General features: G+C 45.7%; 2 protein-coding genes across 3 annotated transcripts in view; one reads left to right on the forward strand and one right to left on the reverse strand.

Annotated features, from left to right (window-relative positions):
• The first annotated feature begins 2,603 nt into the window (after positions 1-2,603).
• Positions 2,604-7,616, forward strand: TSR2 (TSR2 ribosome maturation factor). Of its 2 annotated transcripts, none has more exons than XM_034989525.1 (5): positions 2,604-2,690; positions 2,853-2,943; positions 5,458-5,549; positions 6,163-6,333; positions 6,561-7,616. In XM_034989525.1, exons 1-5 carry the CDS (start codon positions 2,610-2,612, stop codon positions 6,693-6,695), a joined length of 570 nt encoding a protein of 189 aa, XP_034845416.1. In that variant the 5' UTR covers positions 2,604-2,609; the 3' UTR covers positions 6,696-7,616. The 2 variants fall into 2 exon arrangements, with proteins under 2 accessions (XP_034845416.1, XP_034845333.1); XM_034989442.1 differs by having other exon boundaries at positions 2,609-2,690; positions 2,808-2,943.
• Positions 7,617-7,875: 259 nt separating this feature from the next.
• FGD1 (FYVE, RhoGEF and PH domain containing 1) overlaps positions 7,876-20,738 on the reverse strand; it is a 40,476-nt gene continuing 27,613 nt past the window's right edge. The window contains exons 9-18 of the mRNA XM_034989218.1: positions 16,439-16,497; positions 16,155-16,301; positions 15,694-15,786; positions 15,448-15,527; positions 11,943-11,973; positions 11,332-11,433; positions 10,852-10,977; positions 10,514-10,675; positions 9,066-9,209; positions 7,876-8,517 (exon numbers count right to left, since the gene is read on the reverse strand). Coding sequence (XP_034845109.1) covers positions 8,212-8,517; positions 9,066-9,209; positions 10,514-10,675; positions 10,852-10,977; positions 11,332-11,433; positions 11,943-11,973; positions 15,448-15,527; positions 15,694-15,786; positions 16,155-16,301; positions 16,439-16,497 — 1,250 coding nt within the window. The 3' untranslated portion in view covers positions 7,876-8,211. The remainder of the gene's footprint in view (positions 8,518-9,065; positions 9,210-10,513; positions 10,676-10,851; positions 10,978-11,331; positions 11,434-11,942; positions 11,974-15,447; positions 15,528-15,693; positions 15,787-16,154; positions 16,302-16,438; positions 16,498-20,738) is intronic.

The raw sequence follows: 20,738 nt of genomic DNA on the forward strand, positions 1-20,738 counted from the left end.
GAGCACTGTCAATTGGAAGAGCATTTAAGATTTGTCACTGCACAAGAACAGTTAAAATACTCTGAAATTTTATAGCTCACATGTAAAGAAACTAGATAGAGGTTCCCCCAAATTTAACAACAACCTTAAAATTTACCTTACTAATAACAAATTGTGAAGTCAAAACTTTTCTAACCTACCAATAAAAATTTTCATCAACTGAATGACATTGAATTCAATTGAATTCTTTGTATTCTCTCTAGAAAATGTTATTATAAAACAATTGTCCTATTCATTTAGAAGAGGGTATCAAGGAACTTGCAACCAAAGCAAAAATTAGTGGAGATGGGGCACCTGGGTGGCTCAGTTGGTTAAGCAGCTGCCTTCAGCTCAGGTCATGGTCCCAGGGTCCTGGGATGGAGCCCCACAGGGGTCCTTGCTCACGGGGGAGCCTGCTTCTCCCTCTCCCTCTGCTGCTCTCCCCGCTTGTGCTCTCTGTCAAATAAATAAATAAGATATTTAAAAAAAATTAGTGGAGAGGCAAGTCAAAAAATTGATAAAAAATATTTTATTTGGGGGGGTTGAGAATGTTTATGGTATTTGTCAGTTTTTTAAAATTTTTGTAATTTGTAACATTTGTGATTTCTTTTATAAAAATAAAGCAATACTTCCATACCTAATTTGTACTATTTCTCTTAAACACAGTTTGCAAAATTCTATCTGCTTCAAGCCCTTTAACACCTAGATTCACCCAGAGCACTGATCATTCTCTAGGGTCCTTGGCCAGTCTTGCATGACAGACTGTAAACTCCTTAGGCATTTGATCAAACCCCATGCATAACCCAGCAGCATTCAGCACAGGCCCAGGCACAGAAGTTTCAGTACTGTTTGTTAACATGGTCTAGTCCAAATTTTGCAATCCTTGCTGTGAGAGGAAAGCACCTATGCTATTTTTCTAAGAACAGCTTTATTGAGATATTATTTATATGTCATAAATTTCACCCATGTAAAGTGTAAAATTCAGTGGTTTTTAGTATATTTACAGTGTTGTGCAACTGTATTCGTTTGCTAGGGCTGCCATAACAAAGTACCACAGACTGGTGGCTTTAACAACAAAAATTTATTTTCTCGAACTTCTCAAGCTTTGAGACCAAGGTGTCAGCAGGTTTGATTTCTTCTGAGGCCTTTCTCTTTGGTTTGCAGATGTCTACCTTCAGTGTTTACAGAGTCATTTCTCTGTGTATCTTGTGTCTCTCTCTATGCCCTATCTCCTTTTCTTATGAGGACACCAATCATATTGGATTAGCATGTACCTCTAAGGCCTCATTTTACCTTATTTACCTCTTTAGAGGCTCTGTCTCCAAATACAGTCGCATTCTCAGGTATTGGGGGTTAGCTCTTCAACATATGAATGGAGGGGATGACACACAACTCAGCCCCCAACAGCAACCATCACACATCTAATTTTAGAACATCTTCATCTCCCCCCAAAGAAACCCCATTTCTCCCCCTCCCCAAGACCCGGGCAACCCATTAACCTATTCTCTATCTCTGTAGATTTGCCTATTCTGTACATTTCATATTAAATGGTATCATACAATATGTAGTCTTTTTTGGCTAGCTCGTAGTGATGCCATCTCTTTCATTCTGATTTCAGTAATTTGAGTCTTCTCTCTTTTTTATTTAGCCAACCTAGCTAAAAATTTGTCAATTTTGTTGATCTTTTCAAATAACCAACTTTTGTTTCACTGATTTTCTCTATAGCTTTTGTTTTCTATTCCATGTATTTTCTGTCCAATCTTTATTATTTCCTTCCTTCTGCTTGCTTTGGGATTACTTTGTTCTTCTTTTTCCAGTTTCCTAAGGTGAAAAGTTAGGTTATTAATTTGAGATCTTTCTTCTTTTTTAATATGGGTGTTTATAGCTATAAAATTCACTTTAAGCATTGTTTTAGTTGCATTTCATAAATTTTGGTGTGCTGTGCTTTCGTTTTCATTCCTTTCAATTTGTTTTCCAGTTTCCCTCATGATTTTTTCTTTGACCCATTTGTTATTTAGAAGTGTGTTAATTTCCACATATTTGTGAATTTCACAAATTTCTTTGTTATTGATTTCTAATTTCACTCCATTGTGGTGGGAGAACACACTTTGTATGATTTCAATCCCTTTAAAGTCTATTGAGGCCTGCTTTATGACTTAGCCTATGGTCTGTCGTGGAGAACGTTCCAGGTGCACTTCAGAAAAATGTATATTCTGTTGTTGCTGTTGGGTGCAGTGTCCTATGGGTGTTAGGATGCTTTTTTTTAAAATGCGGATTTTAAGGCGATGCTCCCTGAGGTTGATTCCTCTGTTCCAAGGCCTGGAATCCGTATCTTTATTAAGTTCCCACATTTTTCAAGAACCCATGGCCCCGCGCGACCTCCACTCCTGGCTTCCTTTGGTTTATTACATAGGCGTAACCGAGGTGATGTCATCCATTGCTCTGACAGACCTTTCTATTGCTCTAGTCTTGCTGCCAGGTCCGCGGAAAGGCACATCGGCGTTCTCAGGTTCGGCTTTCGGCTCCTTCGGCCTGGGCCGTGCTGCGTAGCGATTGGGCCTCCTGGGCATCACGTGGTCTGAGGCTGGATAATGGCAGGAGCTGGGGAAGATTCGCGGGCGCTCTTCGGGGCTGGCGTCCGCGCGGCGCTGGAAGCCTGGCCGGCCTTGCAAGTGAGTGGGGCCACGGCTAGGATAAAGGTTAGGGTCTGGGGCAGAACAGGAGTTGGCTGGACTTCGCGCCTGAGGCTCCACCGGGCCGCATAAACAGCCAACCCTACACCTCCCCAGGCCGGCTTCCAGGCTGACGTGGTGGGCTCGGGCCTATGTTCGCAGATCGCTGTGGAGAATGGCTTCGGGGGCGTGCACAGCCAGGAGAAGGCCGAGTGGCTGGGGGGTGCAGTAGAGGAGTACTTCTTCCGCAATGGTGAGTGAATGTGAGGCGCTGCGACCTGTCTGTGGGGGCGTGGGGAGGAGGAGGCGGGTCCTAGGGAGCACGCACTTCCTCTTGAACAGTTGTGGGACGGTACCCAAGGTCGAAGTAGAATGAATACAGGCTTTGGGAGTCAGAATCTTGAATTCTGATGCCTTACAGGCTGTGCCATCGACCCGCGGTATCACTCTGGACAAGTTATTTTACCTGAGACTCCGTTTCCTAATTCCTGAAATGGATATTAAAGTACCCATCTCAGCACTGTCCAATAAAAATACAGTGCGAATCACATCATGTCATTTAAAATTTTCTAGCAGCCGCTTCAACAAAGTAAAAACAAGCAGATGAAATTGTTACTGAACTCAGTATATCTAAAGTATTTCAGCAGGTAATCAGTATAAAAGATTACTAATGAGATATTTTACATCCCTTTTTAGTATTAAGTTTTCAAAATCTGGTGGGTATTTTACAATTTTAGCACGTTTGCAGTGTGCCTAGCCACATTTTGAGTGCTCAGTAACCACATTTGGTTATTTGGGCAGCACAGATCTACACCTTCGATGTGTCTTGAAGGTCGTGTAAGAATAGGGGACCCTGTAGAGGGTCTTTTGCATATTAAGATTTTTACAAAATTCTTTATTCAGGTATTTAGTCTTGTAGATGACATTAGGCAGAGTTCTGTCAAGGAAGTTTACCATCTAGTGATGGATCCACTTAAGTAAGTAGGCATTTACACTCGGGGTGATAGATGTTCTAATAAGGAGGAGCTCAGGGTGCTTGGGTAGCCTGAGACTGAGGAGGCTTTTGGAGATTGTTCAGGGAGGTAGTGATTGGATTGAGTCTTAAGGGATGAAAAGGAGTTAACTAGGTGGGGGACACAGAGAGCAACACACAAATAAGTTCTGTGGTATGAGAAGATGATGTGTTATATTTGGAAAGTGGCAGGGAGCTCAGTATTGGAGTAAGGGTGTGGGTGCGCTTGTGGGTATAAGGAGGGTAGGAGTGGTTGAGAATGAAGCTGGGGGGGTGGGGAGGCCCCAGGAAGAGGTTAAGACGTGGAAGACCTTACATGCCTTTGGTTTTGTCTGTTAGGCCAGCATTTGCCAAAATGTAGGCTGTGGAAGACTAGTTCTGTGAAGAAAAAGCTTCTCCAGTCAAATTATGTAAGAACTTTTTTTCAGCTCCTCCTTAGGAGTCATAATAATCATTAACATAATAAAAGCTTGGATAAAGATAAGAACCACAAAAAAGAAGCCTCTTTTCCTTTGTTTCCCGTTAGCTTTCTATGGATAGCTTCCTTTAAAAACCAGCAGGACAGCTATTTCTGAAAAGCAGGATATGAAACACTGCTGTAGGTGATAAAAATTCATGGGCCCTTTCTAAGGTGAGTAATGGGATGGGATTTGTTGACTAGAAAGTTCAGAAAATAATCCGTATGGAGCGTGGACTGGAGAGGGAAAGACTGATGAGAAGGTTATTTCTGTCTAGAAAATAATGAGGCCCGAACTAGGGCAGTGGCAGTAGCAATGGATTAGGGCCTTGGAGATTGTTCGGCTGTGAAGAGGGAGGGAAAAGGAGGCAGGTTTCTGGTTTGAGTCGCTGGGTGGATTAGGTGCCTTTCATGGAATAGAGGAACCCTGGAGGACGAGAAGTAGGTTTGAAGGGTAAGGTGATGAGTTTGGCTTTGGATATGGAGGGCCTGAGGCATCTGTGAAACAGGTAGAGTGTAGTCTGGGTTGGAGACAGCTTTGGGGGATATTAGATGAGAGTGGTAAGGAAAGTCAAGGGAGTGAATTGAGCTCTCCCAGAGGGAAGGGAGAGTGAGGAGCTTTGTGGAAGACTCTCTTGAGTAATTCTCTAATTCAGAAAAAGTAGAGCATGGGCCCAGAAGGTAACTGAAGCCTAGAGGGGAGGGATTAGCCAAAATCACACAGTAGGATGTTGATGGCAAGGCTGTGATGATTTCATCATTGGAAGTACATAACATCCATTTTTTCTTACCTATCCCGTTCAGTGGAGCACAGTTGTGAAGGGTTTCTACATTTCAGAAACTTCAGCCCTTGAGTGATGGAGATTAACATGGATTATGGGTCTCTCCTATGTTAGGCATTATTTAGGGGACTCCTCATAACAGACCTCCAAGAAGGCCACTATTAGCCCCACTTTGTAGATGAGAAAACAGGCACAGAGATAAGTAACTTGCTCAAGGTCACAGAGAGGAGGCCAGTTAAAATAGGTCAGATGAAAGAGGGTGAGTGTGGTTGGGATGCTGTGGGAATAAGAAGGTTTGGTAGGATGCAGGAGATTGGAAATTAGGTATTTATATTTAGTGTTTGTTTGGTGGGTTTTTAAAAATCACGTAAAAACCTGGAGTACAGAGCACTACAGTGAATAAAAGGCTCGCAGTTTGGGCCTTTACCCACCAATCACATGTGGACTCACCAAGTAGGTATTGAATAGTAGTGGGCCAGAGTGATTCAGTTGGCTGGTCTTTGCTTTCCTACTCAGCTGACTTGGAGCTAGATGAGGTGGAGGATTTCCTCGGGGAGCTCATGACGAACGAATTTGATACAGTTGTGGAGGATGGGAGTCTGCCCCAGGTGAGCATATCGTGGACATAACTGCCATTTCCCTGCCCGCAGTCTTTCCTCTCCCTGTCTGTTTTTAGGCCAAGACTCTTGGGTCTAACCATTCTTTTCTTGAGTCCTGCACAAGAACCTTCTGTGACTCCCTTTTGCCTAAAGGGAAAAGTCTCGTCTTCCCAGGTCTTTCCAAACTCTGCCTCTTCTCTTTTATTTCTCTCCATACAACATTCTCAGCCGGGTCCGTTCTTCACCCCCATCCCAAGGGCAGGTCAGGCCAGGTACATTTCCACCCCTCTTCTGGTTAACATTTCTCCCCATCAATTCCTGCTGGGCTTGCCTTCTCTTTTACCTCTTCTGTCTTTCAAACCGAGTTCTAGTGCCTTCCTTGCTAGGAAGCTCTCCTTCTGTACTTTAGGCTCTTACCTGAGTCTTTCATATATGGTTCCTTCATTAGTGAACTCCTTGGGGAAGAAAAAGCCCCATTCTCTTCTGGAAAATCCCAAACCCCTCCCTACTCTTGCTGCAAACACGTGCTGGTTGTATTGTAGGTTCTCTAGAAAATCTCTAGAAAATCTAGAAAATCTCTCTAGAAAATCTAGAAAATCCTGGTTGAATGTTTTCTTGGTAGGTGAGCCAGCAGCTACAGACCATGTTCTACCACTTCCAGAGGGGTGATGGGGCTGCTCTGAAGGAGATGGCCTCTCACATCACCCAAAGAAAGTGCAGGGTCAGAGCCACTGCAGTTACAACAGCCAGAGAAACGGATGAAGATGATGCGGACAGCGTGGAGGAGATGGAGGTGAAAGGGGTGCCCCTTGGGTGGGGAGATGCAGATACCTTCAATTTTCTAGGAAATCAGCTAGTTTCATAGGGAAATGATCGGGGGGGTTATATCATCCAGAGAGGGCAAGGAACTTTCCTAAGGTCACACAGCCAGTCCTGGCAAAACTGGGAAGAGAGCCTGGGTCTCCAGTGGCCACAGCCAGCAGGTGTTGTATTTAGCTCTCTCCTGTATTTCTCCTCCAGGTCACAGCTACGAATGATGGGGCAGCTACAGATGGGGTTTGCCCCCAGCCTGAATCCACTGGTCCAGACTCCCAGACTATTAAAGAAGAGGATATAGTGGAGGATGGCTGGACCATTGTCCGGAGAAAGAAATGAGTGGGGCTGGAAATGGTTTGGGCCCTTGCTTGCTAGTTGTTTTGAGACTTGTCTGTAGGGGTTTGGGGGAGGGTTGTGGACTCCTGGACTGGTTGCCCCATCTCCACCCTCTTCCTGTTCCCCTGTCCAGTTTCCTCCAGGGGAAGAAGAGCGCTAGGGTCCTTGCTCTCTAGGTAGTGTGGCCTGGTTCACCACAGCCCCTTGGGCCTTAAGTTACTATCTGCACGATGAGGCCTGGTTTCCCAGCACATTGCCTCTCAGGTGCGGTCAGTGTGAAGAGGGAGGGATGAACGGGTGAGGGCGTGACTAGAGGAGAAGCTAAACACTGGTTGACAGTGACCAGGTGGATCTGTGAAGGGAGAGGACCAGCAGGAGAACCAATAGCCCTGTTGGGTCAGGAATGGTGAGATGAACTTGCAAACCAGAAGCGAGATGAGTCGAAGATGTGAACGAAGATAGCTGTGGTACCTCTCCTTCTCCCCCCGCCCATACACGCACAGAGCAGCTCTGTACTCCTGGCCAGAAATTGGAACCTCCCAGGAACACTCCCTTTCTGCAGCTTAGCCTCCAGTCCTGGGTGCCCTCAGGAAGTCTAAGACTTTGGCTAGGTGGTGAGCTTGGGGGACCTGGGCTTTGTTTTCTGGCTCCTCCAACCTCTTTCTGTACACTTATCCAAATCCTGGGATGAGGCTTAAAACCTCAATGAATAGTACCTTATTGTTTAATCTGTGACTTGACCCATGGAGAGCCTTGGAATCAGCCTTTTAGGAGCCGGGCTTCAGAGCTCCATAGGGGAGCAGTTTCTGGGCCCATCCTAGTAGCCTGTTACTTTGAACAAACAAACAGATGGACAAATGGTACACAGCAGCACTCTGAAAGTTTCCATAAGCCCGAAATAAACTGTATTTTTCTTTAAAAAAACAAAACAAAACAAAGAGTATCCATTGTCCTCCCCACCCATTCCCCTGTCCTGCCCTGTGGCCCTGCCATGGGTCTGGACGATAAAATACTGGGTAGTCTTGGGGCCGGGTGGAAGCTGTAAGCCATGGGAGAGGCAGGAGGGGTCTGCTCCCCGCCCCATGTAACACGTGTAAAGACACCGACTGAGGGGGCAGGGCTGGGCCAGGGCCGTAGGGTCAGTGGCAGAGCTGGCACTTGAATCCAGATCTCCTGCCTCCAGTGCTTTGGGGGGAATTGGGTGGAGGCAGGATCTGTAGGGTGTTGAGGGGATGGGGGACAAAATGGCCTAATTCGGGGGGGGGGTCTAGCAACAGCTCCCACCCTTCCTGGGGACAGGGATTTTAAAAAAATTAACATCACTGTAGGAATTTTTTTTAAAGCCCATGTTTTGTGAAAAGATGAATTAAAAAAACCCAAGACCCAGCACTGGGGATTGAAAGTGCCCATGATGGGAGTTCAAGTATTGACTGAGCTGGGAGGGAGGGGGCTGGGGCCCCCCAACTGGACATGGGCAGCTAGGGTGTGGGGCAGGGGGCCCCAGTTCCTCCCAAACCCTCTAGGTCTTGTCTCGGGTCTGGGGGGCTTCGGAGGGTTCAGCAGTGGCTCCTGAAGCTGCCACCGGTGCCTCCTCCATCTCCCTGTCCTCCGACAGTGTGGGCCCTGGGCAGAACGTGTCCCCACGGCCTGCCCGACCGAGCACTGCCATCCAGCGCCGCTGCAGCTCCTCCGTCTCGGGGCTGAAGTACCAGCTCAGGTGGCTCTGGGTGATCTTGAAGACGTGCCTTCTGTCAGGCCGCTCCCCTGCCTCAGGAGGTCCCACCTCAAAGCCAATGAGGGGCAAGCTGCGCTGGGCTTTCACATCCTAGGGAACAGGACAGAGCTAGGGTCACCTTGAGTCTGGGCTTCTCACTAGTTTTGCATCTGCTGAACCCTTCTTTTCCTTCCCCTGCTCAGGAACCTTCCGTGGCTCCAGTGATAGCAATAGAAAAATGTCAACTGAGGCAACTAGCATGCAGGCTAGTTCAAATACCTGTTTCCTCCCACAACCAAAACCAGTTGGGCTAGTCTCTTTAGCACATGTACCAAATAATGTTTGCAGGCCTTTGTCTCGGCTCTTGCCTCCACTTACATGTTCTTCCCCGCTCCAATTGGACCTAGCAGTGCCTAACCTCCACTCTGGCTTCCTCCAGGAAACTAGCTCCGCCAGCTCACCCCACTTTTCCCTACACATGTTGGCCCACAGTCACTCCTTGTCTCTACTTGGTCTTTGTCTCACAAGGGTAGGGGTTCTGATTTCCTCTTAGCCTTACCCAATCCCCCAAGGCCAAGGAAAGGTCAAGGACCGAAGGGGAGGAGGAACAGCCTGGTTTTGCCAGGTGGCGGGAAGGACCGAAGGAATAGGATGCACACCTGAGGGGCTCCGTAGATGTACAGCACCAAGGGTTCGTTCTCAGGCACCACGAACCATGCCTTATGCCAGCCTTTGCCACCTTTCTCCATGTAGTGTAGGAAGCTGCAGATGACGCTGTTCTCCGCAGCCACTGAGGCCTGTTTCTGTGGCCAGAGACATGGGGGACATCAGTGTCAATAGAAGGCCTGGCTTGGCTCCTCTTGGCTTTGACAACCCCTCAGCATAGGGATTGATGAAGCTGACGCTCGGATGGCAGGAGGGATTTGTCCAGTGCCCCTCGCCCTCCCTCCCCCCACAGTGAGTTAGACTGGAGACCAAAAGCCAGGCTTGTCTGCTGAACTGCCATGGCTGCTGCCTCCGAAGAGTTGGTGGGAGGGGTGTCTCAGCAGGGGCACCTGGCTGCTGCGCAGGCATTCTTCCATCAGTCACGCATTCCTCAAGTCACTTAGGCCTTTACACCTCCCCTGTTCGTCCTCTTCCATCATACACCTGTGCCTTACATTTAGCAAGAGGCAACCTAGCATCGTGGTGAAGAGGACTGGGAAGCTGGGTAAGGCAGTCTGGCTCAGAATCCCAGCTCGAGATGAAAATGTACTGACTTGGAGAACATACAGGTCCGTTGTAAGGATTAAATGAGTTAATGTATGCAAAATGCTCTGAATAGTGCCTGGCACAGAGTAAGCATTCTTTTTTAAAAAAAGATTTATTTATTTGAGAGAGCGAGAGCGAGTGCGCATGCACGCTAGTGGGAGTTAGGGGGCAGAGGGAGAGGGAGAGAAGCCTCAAGCAAACTCCCCGCCGAGTGAGGAACTCACCACAGGGCTCAATCTCAGGACCCTGAGATCGTGACCTGAGCTGAAATCAAGAGCCAACCGCTTAACTGACTGAGCCACCCAGGCGCCCCCAGAGCAAGCATTCTTTGAGTGTTAAATAAAATAAATACCTCAATTTGGTTAAAAAACAAAACCAAAAATGTGTGTACATGCTATAGCACAGCTATTAATAGTAGTGATCTAGTGGGTAGAAGCAATACGGTGTTTTATTATTTCTGTTTATATTGTCTAATTTTCTTCAGTGCACATATCCTACTTTGTAATAAGAAAAGATAATTTGTTAATTGAGAAAACATCCTAGCTCTGCCATTCGCTGGCTGTGTAATTTGGGCAAATAACTCCCTGGGCCTCAGTTTCCTCATTTGTAACCCAGGGATAGTAATAGCATGGATAGTTTAGTTACTGTGAGGATTAAACGTCTAAAGCACTTAATAAAAATCGGTCTTTCATTGACTCTTGCACTCATTTTACTCACTCCGAGCCTGGGTCACTTGCTCAGTGGATGCACATGGCACCCTAGCATTTCAGAGATGCCCAGGCGTCAGTCACACCGGCTGGGTGGCTGGGGCCCCTGTGGTCAGCGTGGGAGCGTTAGTCGGGGACCTGGCTCTTACCTCCAGGATAGACCTCCGGCGCTGGGGTGTATGCTGGCTGCAGGCCGGGCTGCTCCCGGGCACCCCATGCAAGGCCACGTAGCAGTCCGTGCACACACGGTTGGAGCGGTTGTTGTCATAGATGAGGCGGGCCCGGAACTCGGAGCACTTCCCACAAACCACCTGGGGTGGCAAGTGGGCAAAAACAGCCTGGTTCCTGCAGGTCTTTCCCTTCAGTGGACCAACTCCCACAGTGGCCTCGTGGCCTCCCGCGCTTGGAGGGTAACCCGCTGAGAAGTGGGCCTCTGGGCTGCCAGCCTGTCCCCTCCCTAGCTCTGCCCCTGCCTGCCAAAACTCACATGCCCGCAGGCCTTGCAGTGGTGCCTGCGTTTGGTGATGGAATTGAAGGGCTCCTGGCAGCGCATGCACATGGTGACTTCCTTTTCTCGGATGGGTGTAGGTGCCCGCTTCCCAAGATCCACGTTCTGGAGAGAGGGCCAGGTCCCAGGTCAGAGATAGCTACTCCCCAGCCCAGTGCAGCCAGCCCCTGCCCTCTGCCCCAAGGCTTGGATCATCATTGGGAGGCAGCACATACGTTCAGAAGACCTGCCTTTGAGTCCTTGCTCTGTCCCTACCTCACTGTCATTTTTACTTCCTGGGCCTCAGTTTCCCCCGTGATTTCTCTGCAGCATACCAAAAGAAGACTGTGCTTCCGAGGTCATGCACTGCCTCTCTGGTCTTTACTCTCTGGGAAGGGGCAAGGATCATTTCAAAGTAAAGTGGGGACTTGGAAACCTGGAAGGGGTCCCAGGGCAGGGGGAGAGGGTGGGGACTCTTACTGGAGAGTTAGGGGGTGTGTCTTCATCTTCCCTGTTTGTTGAGTTCAACAGTTTGAAGGTCTCCAGCGTCTGTTCATGCTTCAGGAGAGTGGAGTTGATGGCCTATAAAGGAGGTTGTAGGAAATAAGAGGTCAGATCACCTCACAACGCACCCACTTCCACCCTCACCTCACCTTCTTGTGACTTAGCCTGGAGTCAGAAAGTTGGCTTCTAGGCCAAACTCTGCCCCTTGCTAGGCATACGATTTTGAGCAAGCCCAATCCCAAATCCAGTTCTCAGTTCTTAAATTTGTGAAATGGTGGAGGGGATCCGTGGTTGAAAAAACTCAGGTCTTCCTGGCCACTCTCTGGGCTTAAGGTTTTACAGGATTTAACTCACTGGGGTTACACCCTCAGCGGAGCCAGCTTTCTAAGGGGAGAATTTGTGAGTTTCTGTTTAACTCCTGGACCTTGGCTTGCTTCTCTGTAAAACGGGGATGGTAAAGTTTGTTGGAAAGCAGGTGTCCAGGCCCATTCTGGTCTGATATGAGTTTTAGGGGAGAGTCCACCAACCCCAAGGAGACCTGTTAATACTCCTCCAGCCCCCTACCACAAAGCCTTCTTGGATGTTACCTGGACCCAGTCTTTCTTCTCCTCCTCAGTCCTTGGGGAAGGGGGGGGGGGTGGAAAGAAAAATGTTGGGTTAGGCAGGCCAACCAAAAGCAACGGGAATGGTAACAAGTAGGTATTTTGGAGTCAGACAGACCAGGGTTTTGACCCTCTGGTCCTTAACTTACTGTGTGACGTTAGGCAAGTCATGTAGCCTGTCTGAGTTTATTTACTCAATAGTTACTAATACTTTCCAGACCCTGTGCTAGGAACCTGGGGCTTAGAGAGGACCCTACCCTCAAGGAGCTCATGGTCTAGGAGGGGAGATAGACAGGGACAATACAGGGGGATCAGCACTGTGACAGAGGGAAAATAGGGCTGAGAAGCCCTGAAGAAGAGACTTGCCCCAGCCTGGAATTTGGGTGGGGCTGTTAAGGAAGGTTTCTTCAAGGAGGTGCTGGGCCTCAGGTAGAGGGCTATGGGTGAGGTGTGTGTAAAAGTATGGAACATACAAGAAACCATAAATAGTTCCCTGTTGTCGGAATGGCAAATTTGAGAAAGGGGGGCAGTTTGTTTTCCTTTAGTCCATTTTCTTCTCCATTTTATATGGAGAGAATTATCAGTCTGGGTTGTTCTGAGCAGTAACTGAAGTGGTATGTAAAGTGCCCAGCACAATCCTTGGTCCACTAGGTGCTCAGTCAATGCGAGTTACGTCTTCCTTTTGCCTTCCTTTCCCACCTCTCCTTGTCTGCCCCGTAGTCTCCAAGGCCTCTATGCTGGGATAACTCCATAAACCTCTCACTAGGAATAGGACCCAGTTTCTTGGCTGACTCCTGCCTGGCCTCCTTCTAATCCCCTTCCACATCTACCCACCAGACATCAAAAGTATTTTTCTAATATGAAAATCTGACTACATCCTTAGAACCGCTTCATGAAAAATTAAGGATAGGAGTTAATATTTAGGTTTGCAATGCTATTTATTATGAAAAATTGGAAGCAGCCTAAGTGTCCAACAACAAGGGATCAGATAAAGAAAAAGAAATGATGGTACATCATTACTGTCAGACAACAAAAATGGTATAGAAAGCTGCTTATAATATGTTAAGTGAAATATAGTATGTTAAGTGGTATAGAAAGCTCTTTATGTTAAGTGAAAACATATAAAATACACATAGCATTCCATTTTTGTTGAAAAACATGTGACATGAGTGTTTATATTTGTCAAAACTTACTGATGGTACACACTTAAGACCTGTGCATTTCACTGTGTGAAAATTTGGCCTCAAGAAAAGGAGAGGACATTAAATACTGATCTCTAGTTAATAATATGCACACCAAAGTCTTTAGGGATGAGGTGTAGTGATGTCTGTAACTTCATTTGAAATACATGTTAAAAAACCAGATGGATTGGTGGATGGATAAAAGGATAGATTTGTGATAAAGTAAATATAGCGCAATGTTAACACTTGTAGAATCTGTATGGTGGGATTACAGTTGTTCGCTGTATAATTCTTTAAACTTTTCTGTATTTTGAAATATTTTCATAATAAAATATAGAAAGGAAACGTGTGTGTGTGTATACACATACACACATATATGCAAATAGAGGAAAGGCCTGGGGTGAAGTATCATGTCTTTAATTTACTTTAAAATGGTTCAGCCAAAGATATATATGGCAAAATGTCAATAGTTGTTGACTCCTAAGTCAGTGGTTCTAAACCCTGGTGCACACCAAGGGAACTTTGAAAACTCCTCATGTTCAGGCTATGCCCGAGACAAATTCAATCAGTCTTTGGGGGTGGGTTTCAGACATTGGTATTTTTTAAAAGATTTTATTTTTAAGTAATCTCTACACCCAACATGGGGCTCGAACCTCTAACCCCGAGATCAAGAGTCGCATGCTTTAACTGACTGAGCCAGCCAGGTGCCCCTCAGACATAACTATTTTTTAAAAGCTCCCCAGCTGATTCCTGTGTTGCCAAGGTTGAGCACCAGTTGTCCAAATGGTAGGTATATGGGTGTTTGTTCTATTTCTACTTTTCTGGATATTTGAAATTTTTCGTTAAAAAAATTTTTTAAAGGGCAGTACAAGCAATTGCAAGGTAAGCCCTCCATGCCTTTCCTCTGCCACTAGGAGGAAACCCTACACTGCTTAGTGCTCCTTTCTGGCTCCATTGTCTCAGCAGCCCCCTCCCTCCCATCCTCCTAGCAGAAGACCTGAGTCATGTGACTTGTCACTCAGGTTCTACTGAGCCCTCTCCTGGATGTGCCCAACATTGGCTTTGTTCTTGCTTCCTGGCTGCAGGCCTTGGGGATGCTCTCTGGTCTCCCAGAGCTTCAAAGGTAACACTCATCTCTCTTTTCTGCCTCCATGCAGTCCCAGCAATGAGGGTTCTGATTCTCATTTTTCACTTCCTTGCAGCCTGTCAGAAACAGATCATCTACCCATATGCATCCATGCCCTGGCCCTGACCCTGACCTCGATTCCCTATCAATCACTTGGGCCCTCAGAAGGCAGCATGAGCTTGATTTCCCACTCTGCTCCTTTCTAGCTATAGGATCTTGGGCAAGGTACATAACTCTTCTGTGCCTCAGTTTGCTCATATGTGAAATGGGATTGATGGTAACAGTAGCTACTTCAAGGGTTGTTTTAAGGATTCAACTAGTCAGTTTAAACAAATTGTTTAAGTTAAAATTAACTTAAAACAGTGCCTAACATAAGAGCAAGTCTTCACTAAATGTGAGCTACTATTATCATCCAAGTAGAGGATGGATATGAAAGCCCCTTTGTAAAATGGCTAGACATTATTTTAAAATGTTATTATTTTAAAAAGTTTTATTATAAAACATTTCAAGCATACAAAAAAGCAGACAGGATAGCACAAATTCATTAAATGTATGCCTATTATATAGATGCAAATTTAAAAAATATTTTGCTGTATTTACTTCATATATATGCATATATTCACATATAGTCATATAGGTACGTATATATATGTGTGTGTATATGTATATATGTGTGTATTTTTTTGGTTGATAAGTCATTTAAAAATAAATTACAGATATCATGATACTAAATCTTCAGCATGCTTCACGAAAAAACAAGGCCATTCTCCTGTATAAACATTATACCATTATCACACCTGAAAAAGTTAGCAGTAATTACCCAACAGCTATTGTTCAGTTCATATTTAGATTTTCCCTATTGTCTTGCAAATGTATTTTAGGGTTTTGCTCTAATTAGGCTCCTATCGGGGACCAAGCATTGCATTTGGTTGTTATTTCTCTTAAATCTCTGAATCTTCAATAAACCGTGTTGTTATTCTTCCTGTTTGGATTAATATCTCATTCTTCCCTCTCTTCTAACAAAACCCACCAGAAGAGCAAGCCTGCATCTTTGGGAAAAGGTGCCCATCTTTTCTCTGGAAGGATCTCTTTCTTAGGGAGGTAGCCTGGCACTAGGCCTAGAATGCCTCATATCTGAAGGAAAAGAGGGGGCTGGAGGGAAGGTATAGGTAAGGGCAAGTACCTAGCCTGGAGCTCCAGGGAGCGCTGCTTTCCTGACACCAGGAAGGTCCGAGGCAGATTGAGGTTGGAGCTTTCCTTTAGCTGAATGGAGGGAGAAAGAGGCTTTGTGAGGACTACTAAGCTCCACGGGGCCCTTACCCTCTGCACACATGCACACAGAGACTTGGGGTCAAAGTCAGAACAACTTTATTCCTCCCAGCACCAAGGCCCCACTCCAGGTCCCCATCTCCCACCTCCTGGTGCTCACCTCCATGCCATCTACATCAATGCGTGCCCGCACGCTAAACTTCTGGCCAAGGAGCCGCAGCCTGGGCACGCAGTAAAGGAGGCGGTCGTTGAACTAGGAAGGAAAAGTTTGGGGATGTATGTGTGGAAGACCCAGGAGAGGTGTGGCCCAGCTCCCTACCCTTATGGGACTCCTGAAGCTTTACTGCTGGGGAATCAAGGCAATAGATGGAGAATGCACAGCCCAGATTGGGCACAAGGGTCACAAGGAAAGAGCCTAGGCATGAGAGTCACCCCCTAGTTGGCTGACCTTGGGCAAGTCACTTCTAAGTCTTAGTTACATCACCTCTGAAGTAGAGAAAACAAATTCCTAGTGTAGGTAGTGAAAATAAAATGAATCAATAGAGGAAAGAATGGCCAGCAGGAGGTACAGTCTTGAGTGAGTACCAAGTCAATGTGTGCAACCGCACGCCTGGCACTTACTAGTATGAGGTATCGGTCTTGAGTGGTCCCATTCTTTGCTGACAGCTTAAGGATATGGCCTTCTTTTATGAGCTCTTTGGTGGGGCTGACAATGTCTTCCTCACCCCCTAGCAGCTCGTATACCTTCAGCAGCTTGTGCATTCGCTCCTGGCAGGAGACAGTAAGCAGAGGGCAGGGCTGAGGTGCTGGCCTCCCCTGACGTGTCCACACGTCACAAGTCCCCCAGGACAAAGACACCACAGGTGGGTGACCGAGGAAGGGCAGGGGCTGCAAGGGCCACTCACCATTTTGCGGATGGCAGCGTTAGAGTGCTCTGCTGCTGTGGCTATCAGCTCCAGAGACTCTGTGGGCAGAGTGGGAGGTCAAGTGGGGGACCAGCAGAGGAGAGGCTCTAAGGGCTTCTTTGCTCCCTGAGTACCTCCTCCTGGCCTGACTACACCCGCCCCGTCCCGGAAAGCACCAGCCTCAAAGATGTCCATAGCAACATCACTTAAAATCAGAAACTATCTCAATTAATCCCACAACAGCAGAATCACAGTACATGGAATAACTGGCAGTGAATAAAATGCAAGCTTAACAGGATTATTATTACCATTAAAAATAGCAAAAATAATAATTACATCGGTAACTAGAAAGAAACATACCCATGTTTAACAAGTTGTCTCTGAATGGTGGGACTATGGGTGCTTTTTATTGTGTTCTTTAGATTTTTCTGTATTTTCCATATTTTTGATGAAGAGCATGTATTACTTTTCTAATCAGAAAAAAAGCCATATAAGGAAACAAAGAGGGGCGCCTGGGTGGCTCAGTCGGTTAAGCATCTGCCTTCGGCTCAGGTCATGATCCCAGGGTCCTGGGATGGAGCCCCGCATCGGGCTCCCTGCTCAGCGGGGAGTCTGCTTCTCCCTCTGTCTCCCCCGCCACCCCCGCTCATGCTCTTTCTCTCCCTCTCCCCCCTCTCTCTCCCTCTCTGTCTCGTGTGCATTCTCTCTCTCTCAAATAAATAAATAAAATCTTAAGAAAAAGAAACAAAGAGATGAGCCTATTCTTTGTCTCAATAATACTGATTATAGGAATCTATACTAAGAAAATATATGTTCTAATCAACAAAACCAATAACTCCCTAGCCAGACTCATTGAAAAAAGGGGGGAAAGGACTCAAATAAATAAAGTCACAAATGAGAGAGGAGAAATAACAACCAACACCACAGAAATACAAACAACTATAAGAGAGTATTGTGAAAAACTATATGCCAGCAAATTGGACAGCCTAGAAGAAATGGATAAGTTCCTAGAAACATATAGCCTAATAAAACTGAAGCAGGAAGAAATAGAAAATATGAACAGACTGATTATTACCAAGGAAATTGAGTCAGTAATCAAAAAACTCCCAATAAACAAAAGTGCAGGACCCAGATGGCTTCATAGGCGATTTCTACCAAACATTTAAAGAAGACTTAATATCTATTCTTCTCGGGACACCTGGCTGGCTCAGTCGGTTAAGAGTCTGCCTTCAGCTCAGGTCACGATCCCAGGGTCCTGGGATCGAGCCCCGCATCAGGCTCCCTGCTCAGGCGGGAGTCTGCTTCTCCCTTTGCCTCTGCTGCCCCCCCCCCCCCCCGGCTTGTACTCTCTCGCTCTCGCTCTCTCTGACAAATAAATAAATAAAATCTTAAAAAGAAAAATTATGTTTCTAGAAAAAAATACCTATTCTTCTCAAACTATTCCAAAAAAATTGAAGGGGAAGGAAAACTTCCAAAGTCATTCTATGAGGCCAGCATTACCTTGATTCCAAGACCAGATAAAGACACTACAAGGAAAGAGAACTATAGGCCAATATCCCTGGTGAACATACATGAAAAATCCTCAACAAAATACTAGCAAACTGTATTCAAAAATACATTAAAAGAATCATCCACCACAATCAAGTGGGATTTATTCCTGGGCTGCAAGGGTGGATCAATATTCGCAAATCAATCAACGTGATACATCACATCAACAGGAGACAGGACAAAATTCATATGATCATCTCAATAGACGCAGAAGAAACATTTGACAAAGTACAACATCTATTCTTGATAAAAACCCACAACAAAGTAGGTTTAGAAGGAACATACCTCAACATCATAAAGGCCATCTATGGAAAACCCACAAGGAACATCATACTCAATGAGGGAAAACTGAGAGATTTTCCACTAAGATCAGGAATAAGACAAGGATGTCCACTCTCCTCACTTCTATTCAACATAGCACTGGAAGTCCTAGCCACAGTAATCAGACAACAAAAAGAAATAAAAGGCACCCAAATTGGTAAGGAAGAAGTAAAATGTTCACTATTTGCAGATGACATGATACCCTATAGAGAAAACCCTAAAGACTCCACCAAAAAACTACTAGAACTGATATATGAATTCAGTAAAGTCACAGGATACAAAATCAATGTACAGAAATCCGTTGCATTTCTACATACTAATAATGAAGCAGCAGAAAGAGAAATTAAGAAAACAATCCCATTTAAATTGCACAGTACCTAGGAATAACCTTAACCAAAGAGGTGAAAGACCTGTACTCTGAAAACTTTAAAACACTGATGAAAGAAACTGAATATGACACAAAGAAAAAAAAAAGAAATGGAAAGACATTCTATACTCATGAGTTGGAAGATAAGATATTGTTAAAATGTCTGTACTACCCAAAGCAATCTACACATTTAATGCAATCCCTATCAAAACAACAACAGCGGGGCGCCTAGGTGGTTCAGTCGTTAAGCGTCTGCCTTCGGCTCAGGTCATGGTCCCAGGGTCCTGGGATCGAGCCCCGCATCGGGCTCCCTGCTCAGCGGGGAGCCTGCTTCTCCCTCTCCCACTCCCCCTGCTTGTGTTCCCTCTCTCGCTGTGTCTCTCTCTGTGAAATAAATAAAAAACAAACAAACAAAACAACAACAGCATTTTCCACAGAACTAGAACAAATAATCCTAAAATTTGTATGGAACCACAAAAGACCCTGAATAGCCAAAGCAAATTGAAAAAGAAAAACAAAACAGAGGTATCACAGTTCCAGACTAGAGGGAAGAGGGGTGGGGAATGAGTTAAGTAGGTGATGGGGATTAAGGAGTGCACTTGTCTTGATGAGAACCGGGTGATGTGTAAAATTGTCACTGTATTGTACACCTGAAACTAATATAACACTGTATGTTAACTATACTGGAATTAAAATAAAAACTTAGGGGTGCCTGGGGGGCTCGGTTGGTTAAGTGTCTGCCTTCGGCTCGGGTCATGATCCCAGGGTCCTGGGATCGAGCCCCGCGTCGGGCTCTCCACTCAGCGGAGGGCCTGTTCCTCCCTCTCCCTCTGCCTGTGGCTCTCCCTGCTTGTGCTCTCTCTCTGTCAAATAAAGAAAGAAAATCTTAAAAAAATAAAAATAAAATAAAAACTTAATAAATAAAAAAGAGAAAATACATGTTCTATGTACAAACACACTTTCATTGCAGTGGTGTTTACAACAGTGTCAACCGGAAACAAAAATGTCCAACTGTAGGGGCGCCTGGGTGGCTCAGTCGGTTAAGCGACTGACTCTTGATTTTGGCTCAGGTCATGATCTCAGGGTCATGAGATCAAGCCCTGTGTCAGGCTCCATGCTCAGCCGGAAGTCTGCTTGGGATTCTCTCTCTCCCTCTCCCCCCACTGCACACGCACTCTTTCTCTCTCTCAAAAAAAAAAAAAAAAAGTCCCCCTGTAGGGGGTCAGTTAAATAAATTCATGTGCATTCATATAACGGAATACTGAACATCCTTTACAAGTGATGCTTATGTAGAGTTTTTCATAATTTGTGAAATGCTCAGGATATTTTAAGAAAAGGATACCAACTTGTGTACACTGAGTGATCTCAATTTCGCAAATATATATGTATAAAAACACTGGGAAGAAAATATGTCAAAATGTTCATTGTGCTTATTCTCTGGGGGCTTGTATCACAGGTGATCTTTTTCCCTACCTCTTTCATCTTTTCTGTAATTTCCATATTTCAGGTATAGTGACCAGGTATCATCAGGGGAAAAAAAAAATCTTGAAGTAAGTCCCTACATATCCCCACACTAGAAAATCCTGCCCACACTTGAGGCCCTGCTACAGATGTACTGCATCCCACTCTTGTCTGTATGATGCCAAATTTTCCCACTGGAAAATCTGCCTGTGATGGAGGAGTACAGGTGCTTCTCAAGAGGGTCCATATGCCTGGCAAACCAAGTCTTGCTTTTCTAGGAGGCTCTGCCTCCATGACCAAGTCTTGGTACTCAAGATCTGTAGCCCCTGTCTCAGCTCAGGCCTTTCAGGAGTCTCTAATCTTCAACCCCTCTTCCACCCTAGCTGCCAGAGGGATCTTTCTCACATATAGCTTGCTGTCACTCTTCTGCTTAAATCTGTCAATAGCTCCCCTGTATCTGCAGGGGAAAAGACCCAGCCCTTTAGCCTGTCATCGAAAGCCCTTGGAGATCTGGCTTCTGCTGACCTCTCCAACTTTCTCCACTTGTACCTCCCTAAACATGTCCTGTCTTGCTTCATCTGGCTAACTGCCACTCAGTCTTCT

The sequence above is a fragment of the Mirounga leonina genome, unplaced genomic scaffold (genome assembly GCF_011800145.1).
Source record: "Mirounga leonina isolate KUSES-001 unplaced genomic scaffold, KU_Mleo_1.0 Mir_101529, whole genome shotgun sequence".
Taxonomy (NCBI): domain Eukaryota; kingdom Metazoa; phylum Chordata; class Mammalia; order Carnivora; family Phocidae; genus Mirounga; species Mirounga leonina.